The sequence below is a fragment of the Rhodnius prolixus genome, unplaced genomic scaffold, assembly GCF_049639745.1.
Source record: "Rhodnius prolixus isolate KJV_2025 unplaced genomic scaffold, Rpr scaffold_2, whole genome shotgun sequence".
Classification (NCBI taxonomy): domain Eukaryota; kingdom Metazoa; phylum Arthropoda; class Insecta; order Hemiptera; family Reduviidae; genus Rhodnius; species Rhodnius prolixus.
Window position 1 is genome coordinate 25,516,286 of NW_027411592.1, and position 19,701 is coordinate 25,535,986.

The following is a 19,701-nucleotide window of genomic DNA, read 5'->3' on the forward strand; positions in this document are numbered from 1 at the left end:
AATGCCGTTTTTGCACATTTTCGGCAACTTTTTTCTCAAAATCTGTCAGATCTAGGTAGTTGCAAAAAAATTATAGTTATAAAGGAGGATTTGCCCTACATTATAAAGAAAATTTGGGAATTTTATCTTTTATAGAAAAAGAGAAAAAAATTGTCAAAGTTTGGTGTTTTTCAACGTTACGCTTTTTCCTGCAGTTTTTGATGATCAACCCTTATACAACTGTCCTACCGGACATTTTTAATGTGAGCATTGTCTCAAGAAAATACAGTGGAATAAAAATATACCGGTAACTGTCGCTTCAGGTGAGCCAAAGACTGAGGATTGTAGGCCATGTTGGCGAACACCATTCTCTCCTCGTAGTCGTATTCACACAGAATCTTGTTTTCACACAAGTAGAATCTATCGCCCACGCAGAATCTGCAACAATTATTAGTCAATTAGTAATGTTTTTTTTTTTTTTAAGAAAATATTTTTTGAAATTTGAAAACAATTTCAATGATTAGAAAGAAATTAAATAAAGACAGAAATAAATTTCAATTGCCCAAAGATGTTATTTATACTAGGGCACACAGCAATTAAAATTACTCTATTTTTTTTTTTTTTTTTTCAAAGGCGGAGAATTGCGAATATTCAGAAGACTGGTGGTTCTTATAAAAACACGAAATGGGAAATAATTATCTAACAAACCGAACCCGTTTTATTGAACTGGTTATGTTCCAAATGTATTCCTTTCTGCTACACTTTACGATAGTCTAGGTACTGCGAAGTAATAGTAATTCTCCCTGCGATTTCTCTTTTAAGAGTTATTCTGAAAACTTACAAAACTTGTAGAACCCATTTTACCGTACTTAAGGTAATTCCCGAATAAATACAGAAATTGTGAATCTAATTGTGATTTCTGAAGCAAAATTGTCTTGATTGCAGTCTTGAAAGTGTTTATTTCCTGAAATTTTGACAAGTAGCAGGTAACCTATCGAAATCATTAATGCCTACATCCACATAACAAACAGTAATGAAAGAAAGAAGAAGAAAGATTTGCACGACAGGGAGTTGGCTGAAGATGGTTTAATTCGTATCTTTAGAGGGACGCCTAAACATTTTTTACTGCGAACAGAATATCTGAATTTCTAGGTAAACTAGTAACAGTCATTTGAAGCGACAGGCACTTAATGATTCGCACAGATAAGTGCTCAAATCATTTCTAGCCTCAATAATAATATAAAGTGGTCGTGCTAGGATAACTATTAGAACTGAAAAAGTTAGAACTACTCGTAAATAACTGTACGAAGGTTAAACAGTAACGATTGGTACACTTCCATGTTGGTCAGTATTTTTGAAATAAGTACCTAACAATCACTAATAATAACTAACTATAATAGTCGCTTTTTCATCCTGCCTACCTATCCACCTACCCCATGGCGCTACGGCCCTACAAGGATCTGGGTCTCCTCCACAATTTTTTGCCATTCGGCCTTGTCTAATCCATCCCTCTCAAAACTTCCTCCACACCATCTAACCATCTCATACGAGGCCTCCCTCTGCTACGGCTTCCCTCCATAAGTTTCCTTGGAATAATATTTTCTGGCATTCTTTCGACATGTCCAAGCCACCTTAACTGGTTCTTCCTTACAAAAGATACCAGATTTGGTTCCCCGAAACTCTGCCGAAGTTCTTCATTTTTTCTAATTCTCCAGCGCCCATTTTCGCAGACAGCGCCCAAATATTCGTCGAAGTACTTTTCTTTCCCGTATATTGAGAAGTTTTCCCGGTAGCTTTTGTAAAGAACCCAACCTTCACAACCATACGTAACCAAAGGCCGAATGATTGTTTTGTATATAAGGACCTTAGCTCTGTTTGTCAAACTCCTGAATTTGAACGGCTTCTCTAGAGCGAAGAAACATCTGTTGCCTGCCGCCACTCGTGCTTTTATTTCTTCTGGAGTTTCGTTTTTTCTTTTCAGTCACGAGAGCTCCCAGATATTTAAACTGGCATGCGGATTTAAACACATGATTTCCAAGGTTCACGCTGGATTCCACCCGACCTGGTCTCCTAGAAATTTTTAAATAAAAAGCCTTGTCGTCATTTATATGCAGACCCATCTTCCTTGCTGCGGCTTCTTCTGCGAATTCTTCAAAAACTCCAGCTAACGCTGTCATCGATCAAGCCGACAGCACAACATCGTCTGCATAAGCTAAATGTTGGCTCATTCTTTTATAAATAGTGCCATTCGGGATAGTACGAATAGCACGTATCGCCACTTCCAGAGCTATATTAAACAGTGTGGGGGAAAGAGGGTCGCCTTGGCTCGAACCGTTCTTAACTGAGAAGGCGTCCGACAATAATCCCTGCACCTTAACTTTGCAGGGTCATTTTTGTAAATCTAACCAGTTTCTTTGGAGCTCCCAGAGCCTTCAATAATTCTTCTCTCTTAAAACTATCGTACGCCTGTCTCAAATCAATGAAAAGATGAAAGAAGACGTTGATCTTTATTCATCCTGCCTCCAATAATAATAATAATAATAATAATAATAATGTATTTATTATTAATCAATTACAAAAGCTACTATTTACAAATAAACGGATTTATACAAAGCATGGACAATAGTCCATCTGCTGAGTTGCGTCGTAATAGTTCTTTAATTTTCATACATATATGTATATATTTATAACAAAATAATAATCACTCTTGATATAAACAGAAAAATAAAACCAAAACTAAATAGAAAATAAGCAGTAATACTTCCAGATTCTTTAAAATATATAAAACAAATAAAATTATATTATATTTTTAGTTATTTTAATGGTAATTAAGTATTATAATTTTCAATTAAAAAACTCCTGTATTTCCAAGCATTAACGTGGTAATTATATAAAGCTGCCCAATTCTGACCATTCAAATAGCTGATACATTCTTCTTTAGACAAATATTTCTTACCGAACCACCTTACCCTGAACTCACCCAACACCGGGCATACTGCTAAATAGTGGAAAGTATTTTCTATGGCCTTACAATTACACATTGTACATAACTGAATCTCCTCTCTCCGTGTTATATTGTAATTTAAATTTAACAATTGACCTCTTAACTTTATTATTGTTTTCATAAAATTGAAATTAACATCGTCAGAAATATAATGATTATTACCTAAACTTAAATTTAATTCACTATACAAACGGTGATACTGGGAGTTTTGAGCTTTTACGATTAAATTGTAAATTGTTAAAATCATTTCTAATATTCCCCAGTAAACCTTCAAAACATTGTTTAGTCTCATTAATGAAATAGTAGCTGTTTTCCCAGCTATACTTTTCACAAATTGCTTGAAATTCCTTATACCAAAATAGTTTTTTACTGATTATTTCCCTTGCCAAAATTTTTGGGATTCTATTATTAGGCAGAAGCAACACTTTTTGAATATATTTCAAATGCAGTTGGAGAGTAGATATGAAGGGCGGGTCAATTCCAGTCTCCAAATATATTACATAATTTGGTGTTGACCTATAAAGTGAGAAGAGCTTTTTTATAAAAAAGGTAAACAATTTTTCTGTTGCCTCTATACGCAAAAACCCCCACACTTGCGCAGCATAGTTCATAATCGCTCTACTGACAGAGTTAAACACTTCTACTTTTGACGATAAAGGGACATCTTTATTTTTAAAAAATTTTGAATAAGTAGAGTGAATACTGAACTTGGCAGCACTTAACCTGTCCTCAAAATGCTTCGCGAAGGAGAGTTTAGGTGTTAAGACAAGGCCCAAGTATTTATAGCTGTTGACGATTTCAATTCGTTCCCCATTTAATTGCCATCGTTCACTTCTCGCCCTCCTACCACCTTTACCGAATACAATAATTTGAGACTTTTTCAAATTAATAAATAAATTCCATAATTTACAATAAGTAAAAAGTTTATTTATCATTTCTTGTAAAATAAAAGGATGGTCTGCCATTAACACAATGTCGTCTGCATACATTAAGCATCTAACATTTATTCCAGCAACATTAACACCTCCCTCAACAAATTCATAAATATCCGCTATAAAGATATTAAATAACGCCGGCGAAAGAAGGCAACCTTGTTTCAAACCAATATTAGTGGCAAATTTATCTGTCACTCCACGTGGGGTCCAAACACACGATTCTGTATTATTATATAACCCCTTTAAGACTTCAATATATTTTGTAGAGGCACCCAATACATTTAATTTATAATAAAGAGCGCGCCGGTCCAGGGAATCAAACGCTGATTTAAAATCCACGAAAAAACAATATAACTTTCTACCTTTCTCCAAGGTTTTAAGCTTAATAATATTTACAAGGCTAAAAATACTATCCACAGTGGAATAGCCCTCCCTGAAACCTACCTGATGCTCTTTTAAAACATTATTTTTATTCACCCATAATTGAGGCAACATTAAATTTATTTCATAAATTCCCGGTTACTTTTTGATGACACTCTGTTAATTAATGAGTTAATTTTGTCTTTTTTTTTTTTATTTTAGTAAATATTTAAAGCGTGCATACATAAAGCAATCAAGCAAGATATCGTATGCAAGCAGTTTAGCGAAAGGACCAGTGGAAGAGGAGGCCGATGTACCATATCTTGGAGTAAAGATACGACTGTGTGTGTAAAATAAGGGGTAAAACTCTAGCCCCGAACGCAAATGGGGCAGTTGACACGAGTTATGTATTGGAAAAGTTTGATTTCCCTTTGCCCTTTATCACTGACGCCGTGGGGTAACCCTGTTCTACCTTTCTTAATCCCTTTAACTCCTCGATACCCCATCTTCAACGAGAACAATCTTATCTTCTTTATTCTCATTCTTCACCAGCCTACCGTGTCACGCTTCCAGCGTAAAGCTGCAGGAAGTCACGGTTCCTTACAAATGGTTTGGAACATTACTTGTTTAAGTAGAAAGTGTAACTTTTAGTTTCCTTTCCTTGGAGAAAATCAGATTTCCCAAACTTGTTTGTAAAAGCTTCTTAAACATTGTTATCCATTATTCTAAAACCCTAACTGCTACGTAACTTGTTTCATCTTTCTAAAGTACCGTTTCAACGAGGGGAAACGAGACAAACTATTCGTACATTTGAAAATATAATTTATTTAATAGTATTTAGTTAGAATTAAAACGACAGTTCAAGATACGAACAGAAATTTATTACTACATATGATATATTTAAAGATTACCGCATCAATTAGTTAAACTACTCGTATTATCAATGATGAATTTCGAACTTCTAAGATTGCTTCTAATACTTCTTATTTAGAAGTCCGATGACAAATGAACAAAATATTTGTGTTTCCTTCATTCTATGGCGCAAATAACGTTTTAATCTCTGAAGTGCGGAGTATTGGAATGGTGTTTTCCAATATTTTTATCAATGAAATGGCAATGTCCAGAATGTGAAAACAGCGCTTCTTTTACACCTTCGAAGCGTCAACCTAAGGATTGATTTGCCGTTTAAAGGAGTCTGTTTCTGACGCAGATCTCTATATGGCCTCTTCATTGCAAATTTAGGTGGCATGTGCGGTTTTGTAGCAGTCTTTAGGAGTGCGCTACTATTCGTGCTGCCTTTGAAATAAATAGATGACAAAAGTTATCTTGCTAACTCGAAATTCTAATCGCTAGCATTAGTTCAGGAAGTTGGGTTATATTATCTTTACTAACTAATAGAAAATCAGTAAAAAATCAATAATATAAATCAGTAATCAGTAATACTGATTTTTCTATGTTACTGATTCTCTAAATTGTTTGTATTTTTGTATTTGTAATATCCAGGCCCTGAAGAAGACAATATATTTGTGGAAATGTTGGCAAAAAGATGAGTTGTTGTTTTTATTTGACCGATTCCTCGCCAATCTTGAATCCTTAGTTTAATAATTTACGGTCATGAAACCTAGATATTTCTAATTAAATAACTTTCAAGGGATAAAAAGAATTATCCATTTATTATTATTATACTGGTTACATCACACTGGGGTCAACGTACCCGAATAAAAAGTCGTATTAACCTATAACCTTATTTTTGATGGCTTTGTGTAATCACGATTGGTTTCTCTATCTGGAAGAAAATCTATACTTGAGAAAAAAATTAACAATAAGGATAATATCAGAGTAATACAAAACACAAATAATATCATTTGAAATAAAAATATCAGAGTAAACTCATAATTAATATTTATTGTCGTAGCATGTGAATTTAACATTGAAAAAATGTCGCGTGACCAAATAATTCGTTCTAATTATAAAATGTGTGAATGGTAAGAAAATAAAAAGAACGAGTTTATTTTCTATTTTTGTTTGTTTTAATATTGAGTGAAACATTGAATATAAAGTGGGAAGTTAAGGATCAATAGTGTTAGTTTGAATTAATCTTCGAAGAGTCGATATCATCCTGAGTTTGGAGAAGGAGCAATGGATACGGTAGGAGATAATTTACTAAGAGATCTGTCAGGCTCGTGTGTGCTCTTGGAACATGTGGTTAATAAATAAGTCAATTGTCTTAACGCTGACATCTGACAGAGAGGGCGGTGGAAGCTGGAAGTGCTCTTCCCGTGTGTGTTGCCAACTTTGGGTGACACTTCTTGCACTTCACCCCCACCCCCCACTCTGCCTTCTTCGTCAGGACTTATTAACTAACACTTCACTCTGGTTACTGTCAGTAGTGAACACAATTAGTCAACTGACTTCGCCAGTAAAATGTATAAAAGATATCTGACATAATTAAGTTTAGAGCAAGGCGCATGTCTAAATAGGCGATCGAATACACTCTAGCGTTAACATTCTCACGCTAATATTCTTAAAGTTTTAACGTATTTTTTTTTCAAATTCCAAATATTTGTGTAATATAAAATCAGTGACGACACTGAACACCATTACACAGAAATATATCCTTGCAGGCAAACTTAGTTCAATTTCGTCCCGAGAAAGATTGTCTCTAAACATGATTTCAATGGTCTACAAGTGATAAAAATGGTACTTTAGAGGAAATCTACACACCCTCTCGCCCCCAGTAATTATGTTCATATTTTCCAGGGAATGTTTTTGTTTTTTTTTAGTGCAATTTGTAACCTTTGACTTCCTTATTTTAAGACAGCCTACTTTAAAATTGACTATTGGTCCATCTAAAAGAGTTTTCAATGAATTAAAAAACTTGATAAACTAACACTGTTAAGTGCTCGTGAACACGTTTTCTTGCAAAACAAACGTAATATCTCATACGAAGATAAAAGGAATCCTGGTAAATGATATACCGTTTGAAAGCCCATTAGGCAAGAAAACTTTTATAAAAAGTGCCAGCTCCAAGGTCTGATAATGATCACATAAGGGCCTAATGAGTTTTCTTAAAAATTTCGATTACTTTTATTTTCCTAGGTTCCGGTGAAAGATTAAGCCAGTTTGGAGAATAACTTATAACTACTTAGAAATGGTATCAATTTTTAGGAAATTTATCTGGCTTTCTCACCGTGTCATTAGAATCGAATTCGGACTAAAACTTTCTAAGTAATAACATTTTTTTTGGAAAAAAGTAATGATTTTAGAAAAAATTACAATTCTCTGATATCGGTTCCATTACTGGACGATCGTCGTTCACTCCACTCGTGGTCTGGGTACATATTATACATGAACTATGAGTATAGTTTGTACCATTTCCTTTATCTCTCATCTCTTTTGTTTATTGTATATTGTATTCAGTTACAAAATAAATAATGAAGTGAAAAATAAAATTGAAAATAATTTTAAATTACCTAAGTAATTAAAATGACAAATAATTAATTTATAAGGAGAATTCATAATGCAATCTACATGAGACTGTCGGTTAGTAGAGCTTAAATCTGCTGAGAACGCTCATATGACTGCCACAAATTGCAGTTCTCCGGGATGCAATCAGACTCGAGTATTTACAAAAGTGTCTTCAAAGCTGAACATCACAATAAAAGGGCTTTTAAGGGAAGAATGACAAACCAGAACCCTATCAAACTATTAATTACCAAAAAGAAATAATTTCAAATAGTAAAGATAGCTCTTGAGGCCAAGAATTGATTCGAACCATAGTTTGAAGAAATCGTTCAAGAGATCCTCATTTCTGGGCAAGCGATTCTCATCACACACGGAATTTTAGCTACTTATTTAATTGTCACTAATATAATGCAGTGAATAGCGCTGCAACTCTCTAAGAAAAATATTTTAAACAGAAGTAGTAGAGCCTTAATAAGATGGCAAAAGTTATCTGAAATGGTTTACTGCAAATCGCCAAGACACCTTAAAGAACCCTTCGAGGAATCCGCATTTCCTTCGATCTCGGTATTTTAACAGCTCCGTGCCACTATTACGTAAGTGGAAAGACTTGTTACATTACTCTAGCCTTGCACTTTGGAATAGAGGTCCTCAAAGTGTATGTCATTGAACATTGCAGTGACTTCGCCTCTTGCGTACCGAGGGGAAAAAAAAGTAAAAAAATTCACTATTCTTCACAAATATTATTAAAGTGAACAATGCAACACACTAAATCAAATAAGAAAGATAAATTATAATGTTGAAAACGAATGATATTTTGAAGTGGTGCTTGATAAAAGCGGCTAACTAATTATATTAATCACACACTGACATTTTGAAGGGAGAACGCGATGTAGAGAGAGAACGCTTGCAAAACAAGTCGCTCGGTTTCTCGGCTTGCGCTAATAGATTCCCTGTGTCGCGACACTAATTGAGTTAGCCGTGGGTAGCTGTTCGCCGATATTAATTGTATTCTAACAAGTGAAGCGTTAATGATGTCATTGTAGTACATTCTGCCACACAGTAACCCATTAACCCCAGAGAGAGACTCCTCCCTGTAATGTAATAAAATTACCAAAATCCAGCAGAATGCCCATAAGTAAATATATTCCTGGGTATTTTGAGTCAGTTAAAATCTGTTACGGTTTATATCTAGATGAAATCCAAAGAAAAAATATATTGTAGCTAAAAGTACTTTAGGTCTATCGATTTTTCAACTTTTTGTTTTTTTGTTAGATATCGGCTTTCACAATTCAGCCAATGGCATTTACCGATATCTGCGGACACTCACTAATTTGAATAATACAATCTCAAATCTAATCTCCTACTTACGTTCAAATAAAAGGCACAAAATTTGTAATTACAACTCAAACTTCTTATTGTAACTGTTTTACTAATACAGTACAAGCTCGATTAACCGGGCTGACCTCCGGCTGTACTCACCCCGGAAAACTGAAATCCCGGTTAAAGCGAATACACAGTATTACATAGTACATTTGTACCTATGAATGTACATATGTATATAAGTATGTGTGTATGTACTATACGCGTAAGTGAAATAAAAATTCGACCGAAAGGGGAAACGAAAGATGTTTTCTGTAGGACGAACTGATTAGCACTGAAGACTAGCTAAGAGATTAGGCTGCTCTCTGGGAAGATTAAAATAATGCCGGTAATTTTCCATAAAAATATTACATATAACCGTAAAGTTGAAAATCAACCATTTACGACATGTAAATCCCATGGTCTTTTGTAAGATCGTGTAAATCCCAAGAAATACAGTACTAATTGCACCATATTTAGGGTTTTTACATACATACGTAATGTCCCTTCAAGAAAATCAGGTATAAAAGAGTTGTTGCCACGCCTACAATTATGTTATATCGGAAGACAAAAAATTTTCCTGTCGCCACCGAAAATTAACTTTTGTTTCGGCGCCGATCCAGGTATGATGACTCAACATGATCCCGGTTAATCCGAATCCCGGTTAACCGAGAGCCGGTTAATCGAGATTGCACTGTATTCTGTACTTTGAACTTGGAAATTTTGGTAATTCGTGCATCATGGACTTTTAAAATGCTTCCTTGTTGCCGTTAATGTAGGCTGCCTGCAATTTCAGCCAGGTTTGTTTCTTAATCTTAGATCTTATACCATTTGGTAATTTTGTCTTTTACATTTCACCATTGTTTCATGGACACTATTAAGAATGACCGCTATTTCTTTAAACTTTGAATGATGTAAATCCAAAAAAGTTGTACTCTCAAAATACCACCAATTGGTCTAAGAAAAGTTCTACTGAATTTATAAAGAAAACGTTAGCAGCGCTTTTGTGTTCTACCATCTTGGTTGCAAAAAATTTTATCCTCCCCAAAAAAATCAGCAGGTTAGAAGGGATGATGTTGGTGTTAGAAGATAATGTGACCAGGACACGCATATTGGGCGGCCGAGCGAACAGTTTAGTTGCTGCTGTTTGAAACGTCCACAAGAAAAGGAGCAAAAGGGGTAGTATGCATGAGCAAGCAGCATGAACACAGGCCATGTGCATGTTTGTGCAGCCTCTCCTCTAGTACGAAACAACGCACAAATCCTTCAAGTCGCGTTATTCCCAGCAATTAGGCTTGGCAGACCGCCTTATATACAAAAAGGACTAGCGCTCAGTGGGTGTCCTTACCAGAATTAGCATTACCAAATCCTTTTTACTGCTCTGACCACACAGCATACTTATCTATACAATGTTAATGCCTTTCTAAATTAAAAGGGGACTAATTTTAATTTTAAATTAGTCCGGAAATCGCCTCTTATTTTCTCCTCTCCAAAACTCATTTCAGTTATATTGAACCCTACTCCCCGCTAATTTAACGACCATTCATTGCGATAATCTTCTTCGCGAACTAAACATTACGTGCCATTTTGCGGTAGAAGTGTTCCCTCGCTTAGCATTGGAAAACTTGTATTTATTTCATACATATTTTTATAGAGTTTCAACCCGAAAAAAAACCTGGGTGCGCCACTGAATATTTGCGAAAGACAGAGAAAAGGAGAGATAGAAGATGAAATTGGTTTGTGTGTTCGCAAGAAGCAGGCAGATGACTACTTCCTGGAGCTAACTCACCCCTCATCAGTTTGCCCTCAGAAGTTCAGAGGTTGGCTCCACCAGATGAAGGATACAAGCCGTTTCACCTGCGAATTGATGGAAGATGAGAGCTGGTTATCAGAGCCAACAGTCCCTCCAACGCATTCCAAGAGATTAAGATGTTCCCAAATAAGAAGAAACTGGGTGTATGCTAATTCAGATCTAACATCCAATCCAGAAAGGGCAGGGATTCGATAGTAAAGATAACCATATCCTGATGGCAACACATTTTTCCCTAATTGCCTCCAGAGGCGCTTATTGATAGACAAGGAATGTAAGTCATCTATTTTCTCACCATGAAAATGAAAAATTCATTTTTTCGTCTGAAAGATTATCTTAAAAAATCGTGGCACATCTTTCACAAAAAATATCGCACATTTGAGACTCACTAGTTGCAAAACTCTCCACTTTATAGGTTAAATAGTTCTCAGAAGGTTGACTTTGTCTCTCATCCAAACTCACATCTACCGTTATACACAACTCTGACAACTCAAATCAGGTCTTTTTTAATGCAAACTTAAAGTTCGTAAATCTATCGTCAACAATAACAACTTTCAGTTGTTTTGAGATCGCACAAAAAACAAAAAGAAAGACGATTCTTATCACATAAAAAGAAGTTAAATAATAAAATTCAGAAAGGCATTATGAGCTGCCCAACATTCACAATTCATGCAGCAATGAATGTATAAACTTCCATACAAAACGTGATCTAAAAACTGATCAAAAATGTTTTTAATATTTAAAAATGGTGGTGCAACTTTTGAGATGTGTAACCTTACCACAAAAACGATCTATATCTAATATCTCTTTCAAATAATAACTAGGTAATTCTATTTCGGGCCACCTTACAGTCAGTGCTGATGCATTATATTCTAGTGTTCAACATGATCTCTTCCCTTTAATACTTGAAAGCATAGATTTTCAACTTAAAAGATTGATCAAAACTTGCTAAAAATAACTTTTTCTGGGAACATGAGTCAAATAAAAGTAAAAGTTATTTTGGTGCATGAATAGTACACGCTAAGTGTAAGGAAATTCGATGCAACCATGTTAGATAAAAACAAAAAATGTCTCAAAAACTGTTTAGAAAATTATTATTACGATGTCGATTACTTAAGTCACAGCAACGCTTTTAATGTCTCCTGATTATTCGGCAGGTGGGCTAATGTTTTATTTAAAATTGATTGGCTGTTAGGCGAGTAAATAGTACAATAACTTTACGGAAAATCGCTGAGAACAATTGATATAATTGTTTTCGACTTAAGAATTACTAAATCAAGTTGAGAAATTATTTAATACATTATTTTGCTTACGAATTCAGAAACAGCCATCTTTTATTTACACAAGAAACTATGATATTTAAGCTAAACCTTCAGATACTTCATTGCCCAATAAAATTTATTTTTACTAAAAATAAATATAAAACCTATCCAATGAAATTATTTCTCACAAAAGCGAAGTTGTCGTTCTGAGTGCAATGAAGTACATGAAATTCAGAGCAATGATTTTCTCCAAAAATGAGATTTTACAAATGCATGCAATTCACCTTAAACTGTAGAGCGTCACCGTTCACATTGGATATTCTGTTACTTCTTTCCAGAGAAGTTGGTGTTCCTCAAGGCAGCATCTTAGGCTACTCCGTAATCACAGTGTACAGGGGAGACATCCCAACCAAACCTAATCTAAGTGGACCAAACCTCTCTATCTAAGTGGACGGCGCTGCTATCATTTCTCAGACTCCAAAGAAGTTATTTCCCACAGAAATATTTGGAACCATCTCATAATTTTTGGGAAAATGGTTTTAAAAAGTAGAGGATAAAGCTAAAGGAGAGTAAATGTCTGCCCGTTCATTTCACTAAACTAATCTATACAATTAGTAATTTTACCAATTTTACTTTTAATCAGATGATTTCAATTGGATTCTGTTTTGTTGATATATTTGTAGTGTATTCAATAACAAGATCCAACGCTCCCTGTAAAAATATGTTTAAAGTAGATTTTAGACAAGAAATTATCACGAATATTTTTATCAACAACTGATTGAATTAACTCAAATTACTGCAGATGGGTACATCTTCTAATATCGAGTTAATGTCGTAATATAAGGATTTGTAAGGGAGGATGTATTAGCATATTGTCCGGGTTGTCACTACCCCTATAACATTAAGGATATGGATTCCAAGGAATGAAATATAAAAATACCCACCCTTATCCAGTTCACTAGTTCTTTTAGGACTACAGTAGTTTGAAGGTAGAGAATTGCAGTCGTATAGAGGCCACTCACTACTTAATACTGGCGTCTTCTCTTGTATCTAGAAAGGACCGGTCTACCGCCCTTGGACACAATACCCCACGCTGCTATTATTATACGTATGAAAGGTTCCCCTGCCTTTACCAACATCCCATGTGCTCACCACTAACACACCTCTACAAAATACCCAACGACACCGATTGTCGTTTAGCACCCTAGTTCATACACTCTATATTACCATCTCACAATGAGATAACGTTTTATAAAAATGACATCCAGTTTTTTTGTGCCCGCCATTTTGCCATTTATCGCACAAAGATAGTCTTTATCGCTGGGAATGTTCAAACTGTTAATGTTCCATGAAGAGAAAAATCATTTTTTATCAGTTAATGCTGAAAAAAGAGAAAAGAAAAATCTCTTTTTTGTTTTTTAATGTAATTTAATAAAATGGACTTTTTCTCTTCGTAGATTGATTATTTTTTTATATTATCTGGCGTATAAAAATTAACCCAACTAAGTCTAAATACACAGTCTTCACCTCAAACGTCAAACTCCACCACCTATCTTCTTACATCATAAACCTATCCCACCAGCCGACCATGTGCGGTACCTTGGAATGTACCTAGACAAGAGACTTACCTGGAACCCCCATACGAGACTTAAACGTACCGAACTAAACAAACGATACAAACGTCTAGCCAGACTACTCGACACACGCTCAAAAATCTCACTACAGAACAAACGACGACTCTATACAGCTCTTCTCACACCAATATGGATTTACGGACTCTTCTTTATGCAAACACTCCAATCCAAAGTACTCCGCCGCATAGTAGACGCTTCATTCTAGGTTAGCAACCACACAATACATACAGCTCTCCAAATTCCACTCATCTCCGAACTTGCCAAAATTCGATATAAAAATGTTTATCTAAAACTCTCACTTCATCCCAACCCTTTAGCTGCAAACTTGTCTTCAACTACGCTACCCTCCAATCCTCGAAGACGGCTGAGGCGCCGTTGGCCCCGTGACCAACTGGGCGGCCATCACTGGATGACCGTCTTTCACGTCTGCCACGCTATATATATATACATCGCATTTACCTATTGTACCCTGTAGGTACAGGTGTAAATTTCAATAAAAGGATAAATAAAAAATATATATATATTTATATACTATCTCAATAACAAGCGTAAAAAAAATTGCTGAATTTATTATTTACAAAAAATTTACTTTCTTGAAAAAGATATGTTATTCGTTAAGATATGTTGACAATTATAAATATGTAGAAAATATCTTTTCACTTCGATATTTTGAAAATGACAACCTCTGAATAAAATTCAGAGAAAAAAAATGTTGAAACAAGGTGCTTTCCTATTCTTAAAAGTAAAAAAGTCTTTGAAGCAAATGCAATTCAGCAGCACAGGTTTGTAAACCTATCTCTGAAGTATATGAAAATCAAAAAAGTAACGAGATTTTAGCAGTTTTAAAAGTAAATCAGTGCGAAGATTGAATGTGAAGCTGGTTGGAGAGTTTGGGTTTTCCTTAGGGTAGAATAGGGCCTAAATACTGGGTCTTCGAGCATCCGTCTGATCTGAATAATATCAATTTTTTTTTAAACAAAAGATTTCCTTATTTTCAGAATTACTTCCACTAATTTTAGTAGCACTTAATCAAAAGTTAATTAACAACAAACTTGCCAAAATCGATTATTGAAATATTTCAGAAAACGTTGTGAACTACCAGAATTGTTAGAAAAAATAACCTAAAAATTGCGTACACACTATCTGAGATATACAAAATATAATTTTACCAAAGAAAAGCTACCATCTGTTTCTGTATTCAGTATTCAGTTCAGGAAACACAATTTAATTCATATGTTTGTAAGTCTGTGGAGAGTAGCTGTCACGCCAACATGCTGCTGTTGTTGTATACATCAGCTCATCTGTTGACAAGTTTAAACCTACCACTTACCAGTGTATGATAAATGTATAACATATACCAACAGATCGCTGGTTTACGGTCGCACAACATGTCTACTCACTTATCCTTCCCTCTTTACCATAATAATATGAATAGAACATAAAATTATCTTTAGCTATAAAGTTTAACCAGCAGTGTGGTCGTTTATAAATCGCGTTGCTGTTCTCTAACTTGCGGCACACCAAATTCTCTAATTCATTCCATCATGCGCGCCATTTCAGTTTTTTACAATACTCGTATATACAATTTTCAAAAATTTAGGTTTATACTTTTACCCCTAATTTTTCGTTTTGGTGGAATTTTACAGTGTAGCACCTTAGTTACGGCATTAGCACAATAATGTGTTTATCAATTTTTATTATGAATGAGGTAAGCTTTTATATTTTACATTCAAAACAGATCTATTGAGAACAACATTCATCAGCCACCAATTCCACAGCATTCGCAAGAGATTCATCCAAAACATACTGAAGAAGGCTTCCTAAAACAGAAAAAGGAAGGACTCCATTTGTTTAATTCTAAACAATTTAATAATAAACACTCAGGTTAAGGAAACTTGTCTGCTCTGAAACAATAGTTTCAAGCCGCGATAACTAAGAAATGAGAATTTCGGAGTAGAAACGAAAAGTTATGATCCATTTGACATAAAAAGAAATAGTGAATACAGAAGTAACAAAAAAAAATTACTTAGAATAGAATATCTGGTAACAAAAACATAATTGTGGTAGATTCTGCTGGGAGCCAACTCGAAAGGTCAGGTAAAAATAGTGTCTCACTCATAAAGCAGGTGGGTTAAAAGATAAAAATCACTTCCTTGTTCCAGAAGTTATTAAGAGAAAGCCAGAGGTGAACTCTGATTACTTTCTAGAACATAAAGGTTGAAGTTGAATGTAGAAATAGACAGGGAGAGAATGATTTGCAGAGGAGAATCTCTCAAAGGTCTAGAATCAATAAGATTCTTGAGTAGCCTAAGTAATCTCGAAAAAGTGACGTATATCGGAGGAAATAAATAGTTTGGAGCACCAAAAAATTATTATGTTAAATGAGCAGCGGATCATTTGGTGATACTCTTTGTTTTGCTTTACTTTGGCTTGCAACCATAGATTTTGAAGTATACATTCTTATTTTAAAATGAAAACTATTGAAATTAAAATAAACTGTCGAACACCTTAGATTGCCTTTATTGATTTGTAGTCAGTATAATTTTTGATTAAAAATCAAAGTTGAATTTGTTTGAATCCGCAAAATACGAAAATATAATCTGTTGGAGCAGCTTGTGTAGGCGCGTATGCACGAGACCTGGTGTGACTATAAGGGGACATGTACGACCAACCTGTGGCCGCACAGTTATATTGCTGCGGATATGAAAGCATTCTGGTCGAACACATGGCGCAAAGAAGCTAACCTAACATAAAACTACATCGTAGTTCGGTTTACATTCTTATTCGCATATTGCGTCTATATTATCCTGATACTGTTGTTTAGGTGATACAGTTTGCTCAAGCAATAACATCCCCATCAAATAAGCTATGGTTTATGCAAACATTGTAGTCAATATTTATACGAATGTATTCGATATAATTTATCAATATCAACCATCAACGGATGTGCCATTGCACTATATTGTGAATAACAAATCTGGCTGGTCTTTCCGCTATACGATCCTAATTATTGATGAGTTTTTATAAGAATGAGAAAAACGAATAAATCGCTTAGCGTAATGATGACAGACGAATGTCACGTCTCAGATTGTTGATTGGAAGATCATGAAAAGAATATTTAAGAGAAAAATTATTTTCAGATTGTGATATTCTAAGGATTAAACAGCTGCTGGTAAGTAATAATCTTTTCTATGATTTCCAAGTAATTAGTTTAATTCTTTGCTTCTCCCTGACTACAGATTGGTTGTTGGCAATCATTCTCTGCTCTTATCTTAATAAGAATTGACTGCAATCTGTTGATCGCTTGCATCTGCCGACGGTTGGGTTTTGAGTGTAATTAAAATCAACAATTAAGCTTTTCCTTCAAAAGTAATTGCATCCTAAATTGGTGCAAGATGCTGTTTTTAATTTACTTTATTAAATCTCGTTTAATTAAAAAAATATTGTTCATAAATAGATACATCTTTATTCCTAGTTAAAAATAACCGTTAAACCTTGTTGGCATTCTCTACACGCTCCTAAAAATCCAAATTTGATTTTTCTATATTATTTTCTCTTTAGTTATGGTTGATACATACACACAAAAATAGACGGTTACGAAATACTCACAGAGTGAGAGTCCTATTTGTAAAAACCACCCTTTCGTAGCCAGGAGTCTGAAAACGGTTATTTCAGTCTGAATTTGGCGATAAAGTGAATAAGTAAAGTGACGCCTATTTTTTTGTCAGGCTTTCGTTCAATTTGGTGTCGTAGGCGGAGGTGATTGGCAAACATACTGTACTAAATTCTCGTGTTAACCATTAAATAAAATCCAAGACCTAGACCAAGGAATAGAACCCACTAAACCAACAATACATCTTAGACTTAGGATGGAAGATTTGCGAGGAATCGGTCAAATAAAACAACTCGTCTCTTTGCCAACGTTTCGACAAATATATTTCTTGTTTCTGTAACTATAACAGTTTCTGTAACTCAACCAACCCGCATAGCCACGCCCTGAAGAGGACAATATATTTGTCGAAACGTTGGCAACAAGACGAGTTGTTTTATTTGAACGATTCCTCGCAAATCTTCCATCCTAAGTTTAACATTTACGGTCACGAAACCAATATATTCAAAATATATCTTAGCTTTGCGGGTCTAGCCTTATAACTGCTCGTTTACGGTGGCGCCAGAATTCGGCAATATATGACTTCTTTTTTCTTCTGAAAGAATAAATTTCGTGAATGTATTTATTAGGATTATGTATTTGTTAAATAAATATGGTTAGAAATCAAGGGAGTGCAATCAAAAGTTAGCGGTTTCATTAGTTTATGTCAAGTCATACATTTCTGTTTTTTGTTCCATTTATTTTTATAAAATCTCTTTACTTTTTTACTCATTTAATTCGTAATTTTATTGTTAACTCAGTTTATTATTTTCATTTAACTTTAATAATTCATAAATTTACATTTTGGTATCATTAGCTGTAACAATTATTTTTAAATCATGGAAGGGATTAGCTATGCGGTTAACATACTGGACTCCCATGCGGAGGTCCCGGGTTCGAAGCCAGCTGCTGACCCTTAGATTTTCTCTTTCTAGGAGCTTCTTACAGCTCACTGTCCAGTGATGGACAGTGTTGTCTGTAACGAGAGAATACTGTCCGGAGGCCGGCAGTGCACTGAAAAAAGCTCCGGGCGCCAATAACCTTAGTTGTTGACGCGCCTTGAATTATTAAAAAAAAAAAAATTACTTTTAAATCATTATATTAACAATTATTTATTTTCATGTTATGTATTAATCCCTTATACTTGTCTATTCTTTCTCTTGTTTGTATATTTGTATTTTGTGTCAACTCCTTGCTAGAAAACATTGTATTCTTTAAACAATAAATAAATAATAATAATAAAGCAAATAAGGCCCCTAAATTCAAAAAACGTAATTTGTGAGCTAACCTGAATGGGCAGGGCAGCCAGTTATGAAGAGTTCGAGAGGGAAGCGAATTAGACAGAAGTACATAGAGAGAAAGAAGGAAAATATCCAACAAAAAAGTTTGTTTTGGTGCTTTTGTTTGCCAATACTAAAAATATTGAAATAGAAATATTAAAATATTGAGACATCTTTAAAATAAATTTACGCTGCTGACTTTTTTTCTTCGCTTACAGGATAGTTTTCGTACGAGGTAAATATCAAACAGTAGTGGTCTGTAGACCACTGGAGAGTTGGGCAAATGCCAAATGCCAGATGTCCCTCTGACGATGATTTAGTAATCATACTGTGCAGTCACGTACAGTACAGCAAAGTTTAGAACAAAACGTATACAAGAAAGACGCAGAAGAAGAAGAAGAAGTGGAAGAAGCAGTAGAGCTGAATGTGTAGTTGGAGTAGACAGAGCTGTGTGGATGTAGGGTAAAGATAAAAGTTTGGTGAAGAGAGGAGGCGAGTTACCACAGCATCCATAGATAGCACAGCACCAATGCCACGCTGTTCCTTCGTCCGCCTTTATCAACTATAACCCCTAATGACCTGCATCATTTTTCTCTACTCTCTCTCAACAGAGGCTGTATATCATTCTTTCCCTCTGCCCGTCCATCCGGCCTACAAAAAAGATTTATTCTCCAGGAATCGTCTACAAGAAGCAAAGCCCGGGCAGCAAGATACCCAGTACAACTTAATTCTAAGTTCTTTCTTATCACAATACTAACAGCTACGACGTGCTTGCTTCTTTTCCATTTTTATAAAACCTTACAGATACTTTACTTCATGAAAATAAATTGTTATATTTGTTAACGGCGAAATGCGTAACACTTAAATAAATAAGCACTAAATTAGTACAAATTTAAACGTCTAATTTTAACAAAATTCAGAGACAACAACTTGTACAAAGAATGTAGTAATTCTAATTGCAAGA

At 34.8% G+C, this 19,701-nt stretch overlaps 1 protein-coding gene across 2 annotated transcripts in view; it reads right to left on the bottom strand.

Annotated features, from left to right (window-relative positions):
- The window catches only part of LOC141449308 (LIM domain only protein 3-like), a 208,470-nt gene that overhangs the window by 21,253 nt on the left and 167,516 nt on the right, over window positions 1-19,701 (bottom strand). For both annotated transcript variants that reach the window (XM_074118593.1, XM_074118592.1), the window contains one exon: window positions 285-417. In XM_074118593.1, coding sequence (XP_073974694.1) covers window positions 285-417 — 133 coding nt within the window. The remainder of the gene's footprint in view (window positions 1-284; window positions 418-19,701) is intronic.